The sequence below is a fragment of the Lampris incognitus genome, chromosome 1 (assembly GCF_029633865.1).
Source record: "Lampris incognitus isolate fLamInc1 chromosome 1, fLamInc1.hap2, whole genome shotgun sequence".
NCBI classification, from domain to species: domain Eukaryota; kingdom Metazoa; phylum Chordata; class Actinopteri; order Lampriformes; family Lampridae; genus Lampris; species Lampris incognitus.
This window is the reverse complement of record NC_079211.1, coordinates 107,083,157-107,087,913: the sequence shown is the minus strand read 5'-3', so window position 1 is coordinate 107,087,913 and position 4,757 is coordinate 107,083,157. Positions and strand designations below refer to the sequence as shown.

Here is a 4,757-nt window from a genome sequence, read left to right as displayed (position 1 = left end):
TCAAGATCGTAACACCAGCAGGAGGCGGCGAGCAAATGGACCAGCCTGGCCCTGGCCCTGGCCCTGGCCCCTGACGTTTACAGATATGCATGACGGGTATTGTGGTTTTATTGGTTGAACGAGCCGTTTGTTTACTCGACGGGTCAAGGCGGACCCTTGTCTACTGCGCTCTTGGCAGTGATAAAAATCGCGGCGAGCTTTTAAATTATCGTCCGTCCACGGAATCACTGGAAAACATGGCTATTTGACCATCTATATTTTGATATTTTTGAGTACACCGTTGCCTTCTGGGGGCAGGTAAGAAGACGAAGGTTTCTCGGCTGCTATTGTTAGTTTGATCTGTGAAGTCCAACCAGTTGTAGTTTGATGCTATTGCTGTTAACGTTCATTCATTTAATATGGGACTAAATACGTTGTTGTGGTATTAGCGTAAATGGAAAAAAATATTATTTGCACAGTCGAAATTTGCTTACGTTTGAACAGTTGACCTAATTTCTTTTTTTTTAACGTCCGGTCAGTCACCCCTACAAATCTGTGCTCTTCTCTTTCCTATTCTTAATTAAAGTGAGCTGTTTCAGCGTCATTGGATTGTTTCTTGCTATGTGATTTGATATGGCGTGAAAGAACAACAATCACTTTGTTGGGAATAATCAAATTTGATCAGAAATTCATCAATGTGGTAATGGATTTGTGTTGGGGGAGGGTCGGCGCTACGTGATATCTTACACAAAGTGGGCGTGATTTAGCCTACTAAACGTCTCTGCCCTCTTCTCGCTTATGCATTGGGGTAAACAATATCTCCTAGTCCCCCCACAGCAAACACCGAGCTATGTTGTTTTTCAGGATGAAGGACCTTCATACCATCGACAACTTGCTTTTGAAAGAGCTAAAGGCGTGCTGTGCGAAAGAGTCCCACTTTCTTCCCAGGGAGAGTGGCCTGAAGATCATCGAGTCGGCCCCTGCTGAGGTAGCCCACTGACCTATTTTTACAGTTTGGGCTGTCTTTTCCGGAAGTATGTGGATTTACCAGATGTTATGTTATTGAACAGCAGTTCCCCAGTAATGTTCAAATATGTTTTTTTTTCCTCCCAGGACTGTAATGGTGTATCAGCAAAAGGCAGAGATGCTAAGGTGGAGGATTTGTGGGGCCTGACCAATTTTTTTGGCTACAGCACCCATACTTTTGTTCAAGCCGTCAATCTCCTCGACCGGTTCCTCGCCATTATGAAGGTAGGAATTTAGTTATTGTGCACTTTTAATTTGCTAATGCTTTTGGCATAGGTCTGTCTTTTGCTTTTATTCTCAGCCCACAGCTTCATGGAATTTGCACCGTGTTCAAATTTAGCCACACACAGGGTGTGAGACACTACAGCCATCCTCACGTGACATCAGTCCATCTATGGAATGTTCACTCACCATGGTATCTTCACAGGTGCAGCCCAAACACTTGCCCTGTATTGGAGTCTGTTGTTTCCACATCGCAGCTAAGATGGTCGAACAGGAATGTGATATCTCGCCCACCCATGAACTCATCCGTATCAGCCAAAGCAAGTTCACTGTCTCCGACCTCTGCCGTATGGAGAAGATCATCTCAGAGAAGCTCAACCTGGAGCCCAACGCTGTGACCGCCTTAACATTTCTAAACCTCTACCACTCCACCTTTGCATCCATGTCTGCCAGAAGGTAATGATTTTTCTCAGTGTTTTTTTTTATTACTGCTGCATTATCCTATGCTTTGCGCCAGTTAAATAGATTCTGCTTGTGTGAGAAATATACTGGACGATCATATGAGGATTTCCTCTATATTTTAAGGGAGGAGATCCTAAGTATTGGGAGACTGGAAGCCCAGCTAAAAGCCTGCTTATGCCAACTTGTTTTCTCAAAGGCAAAAGTAAGGACTGATGATTTTCATAGCATAGCAACAGTAGCAACAGTGGCTTTGAGTCATGGGTCTCATAAGTCTGTTGTTTTATCTTTCCCCACAGCCATCAGTGCTGGCATTATCCCTTATTGCTCAGGAGTTTGAGGCCCTGCAGTCCATTCCCATGCTGAAGATTGTACAGCAACTCCAAAGGCATCTGAAGGTATAATAACAATAAAAATAATGACAAGCCAAGTAACTTATTCATTTTATGTAGCATTGTTGCTAAATAGCGTACTTCAGGAGTAAATATTGTGAGCTTTAAATTAAAAAAAATATATCTGCATTTAAGCCTTTAGCGATGCTTATATACTTGTTTGAGCAGGAAATGTAACTTTTCCAACAACTGATCATAGTTGCTTGAGGGACTGTGAATTCACACAACACTTTCAACAATGTATCAGTGAAATGCTAATTTTGGAATCACGTAGGACCCCTGAAAATTGGCTGACCATCTGCTGAAATTGCTGTTGGAGGTCAATAAACCTTGCAGCTACAGCCAAGGTTTTATTAAACTCAGGGAAGCTTTCCAAAATTGCAGCTTTTTTTTGTCTTTTGATCACTTTAAAACTATTGTCCTTGTCTTTATTTAATCTTGTGATACACACTGCAAGTGCTCTAATAAGTACAGTTGTGTTAATTTTTCACCCTGATGCCAATGTGATCAGTATATCTACTTAGCATTTAAGTCTCTTGTACAAGCATTTTTGGTCTGTTGGCCGCCACAGCTCCAGCCTTGGTCTCACTTACATGTGAGACTATGTCAGGGCTGTTTTCACTAGTTTTAGTGCATGATCATGAATCCTTTTATGTAAACTGAACTATACTATATGAATACGATGGCTTCACTGGCTGGCTTTCAAGATGTGTGTTATAATTTGGAAACATATGCTGCCTCCTTGCATGGTGGTGACAAGAGTATTTCAAGAATCTTTTATCCTCACGCCCAGCCCCTTTAAACACTTTGTTTTTCTCTTGCAGATCAGCGACAGCGAGCTGAGCCACTGGAGGGACCTGGTGGCTAAGTGCATGACCAAGTACCGCTCGAGCGAATGTACAAAACCGGACAACAAAAGGCTGGTGTGGATCGTGTCCAGGCGGACAGCGCAGAACCTGCAGGCCAACCACTTCAGCGTGCCTGGCCTGCCCACTATTCCAGAGGGGAGTTGGGACGAGAGCGAGAGGTAAAGGGGACTGATGGGGATTTCTCCCTTCCCTCCTGTACCCCAGCAGACTGAAAACATTGTAACACCGAACCGCTGATAAAAGGGCATCATTCAGGTTGTTTTGTGGGTTGTGGAGAAGTAACCAGATGGCGTTGAACTCAGTGATCTGAATTCGACCATGTTTTGGTACAGCGAGATGAAGCGTTCCATGTCTTAAATTCTGTCAGAGCGTGTTAGAGTACATTTGGGCACTCTGTTGTTCTGTCCGGTTGTGCAGACCTTCTCACTGGGCTGTTTGTCATTCAGACTTGAAACTACCTTTCAAGGCTATAGGCTGCAGTGGTTTTTGAATCATATTTTGTCATCCATGCTCACTGTTATCACCAGCAAGCTACATTTTAAAAATGAAATGGAACGTCCAAATGATGGCCCATCACCAGTCACAGTGGCCGGCAGTAAGTGAATGCCGACACTCGGCAGTGAGATGGTGGCTGATGTTACCGCCATCCTACATGTTTCTCTGTGCACCCACTAGTACTATTCCCTTAATTCAACTACTGACAGTGGAGTTGACTCATTTCAAAAGTTAACAGTATGTTGACATGAGTGGCCAGTTAATGTTGTCCCGTTCTCTCGTAGTGAGGACTCGGGGGAGGACATGAGCTGTGAGGAGGACAGTCTGTGTGGCTCCCCGGGAAGTGACGCAGAAGGAGCCTTCTTCCCCTCTGTCTTCCATAGCTGCAGAAAGTGACTCATCCTCGGCTCCTGGCTTGTGATGGATTTGTGACCAGACCCTCGCCGTCGATCTGTTCCATCTGAACTGGAGCTAATTTAATGTGGTCACTGTGTTTTAAGAATAAACCTGTTTTGTTTTTGGTTTTTTTGTTCCCTTCCTTCTATCCATATGTAGGGATACCGAATCCGGGTCAAGTGCCTGCCCAGTTTACTGTTAAACCATTTTTGTTTTCTATTTTTAACACTTTTAATATGGAACCATGAGACTGAAATTTGCAATATCTCGGCAGCGCGAGGGCAGTACGCCCCCGAGTTTAAACCGTGTGTCAATGTGTGTTTAAGCTTGACACATTCCGTTCAACATGCTAAAAGCACAATTTTATTTTCAGCATGAGGTCCACAAGCTATTGAAAACCTGCTAAAACTGGCACATTTTACTTTTTTTTTTTATTCATGTTTTTATACTCGAGCTGGTTCATATTGTGGAAAAAGTCATAACGTCCTTAACCTTAATGTGACACGTATGAGACTGTAATGTCAAGACACGAGGATATCGTGTATGTGCATGGAGACTGGTGGAAATATACGATTTTGAATGGAGACTGTAAAAAAAAAGCTGTAAAAAAGCTTAAAAATGTATATAAAATGTAAAAAAGAAGAAAAACATCTATGTTTTGTGACTACTATGTATGGTGTGTTGTATATCAACAATGTTGAAAATGGATCAAGATGGGGGAACCTGTCCCTCCAAAAATAAAACCCTATTTTGTATGTCCACGGTGAGTGCCTTTATGTAATGATCGCAGTTGGCGCAGACAAGAGATTTTGGACCGCCAGCCCCGCAGCGCGGAGCGGAACCTGCAGCTGGCTGCACGCTATCCATGAAGCTCTCTCTGATCCCCTCCCGGGAAGCCGTCTTTCCGGAGGGGTGGAGT

General features: G+C 43.5%; 1 protein-coding gene across 1 annotated transcript; it reads left to right on the top strand.

The window, feature by feature from the left end:
* The first annotated feature begins 130 nt into the window (after window positions 1-130).
* On the top strand, window positions 131-4,593 carry LOC130119364 (cyclin-G2-like). The gene is made up of 8 exons (XM_056287833.1): window positions 131-297; window positions 844-967; window positions 1,093-1,230; window positions 1,433-1,683; window positions 1,813-1,891; window positions 1,986-2,084; window positions 2,903-3,105; window positions 3,727-4,593. The coding sequence occupies exons 2-8, from the start codon at window positions 845-847 to the stop codon at window positions 3,836-3,838; spliced, it is 1,005 nt and encodes a 334-aa protein (XP_056143808.1). The 5' UTR covers window positions 131-297; window position 844; the 3' UTR covers window positions 3,839-4,593.
* Window positions 4,594-4,757: the final 164 nt, after the last annotated feature.

Excerpts from the sequence above, each read along its gene's own strand:
- LOC130119364 (XM_056287833.1), top strand. The coding sequence starts at position 845 with ATGAAGGACCTTCATACCATCGACAACTTGCTTTTGAAAGAGCTAAAG. Across the intron at positions 1,684-1,812 it reads GCATCCATGTCTGCCAGAAG|GGAGGAGATCCTAAGTATTG; the intron begins GTAATGATTTTT and ends CTATATTTTAAG. Across the intron at positions 3,106-3,726 it reads AGTTGGGACGAGAGCGAGAG|TGAGGACTCGGGGGAGGACA; the intron begins GTAAAGGGGACT and ends GTTCTCTCGTAG.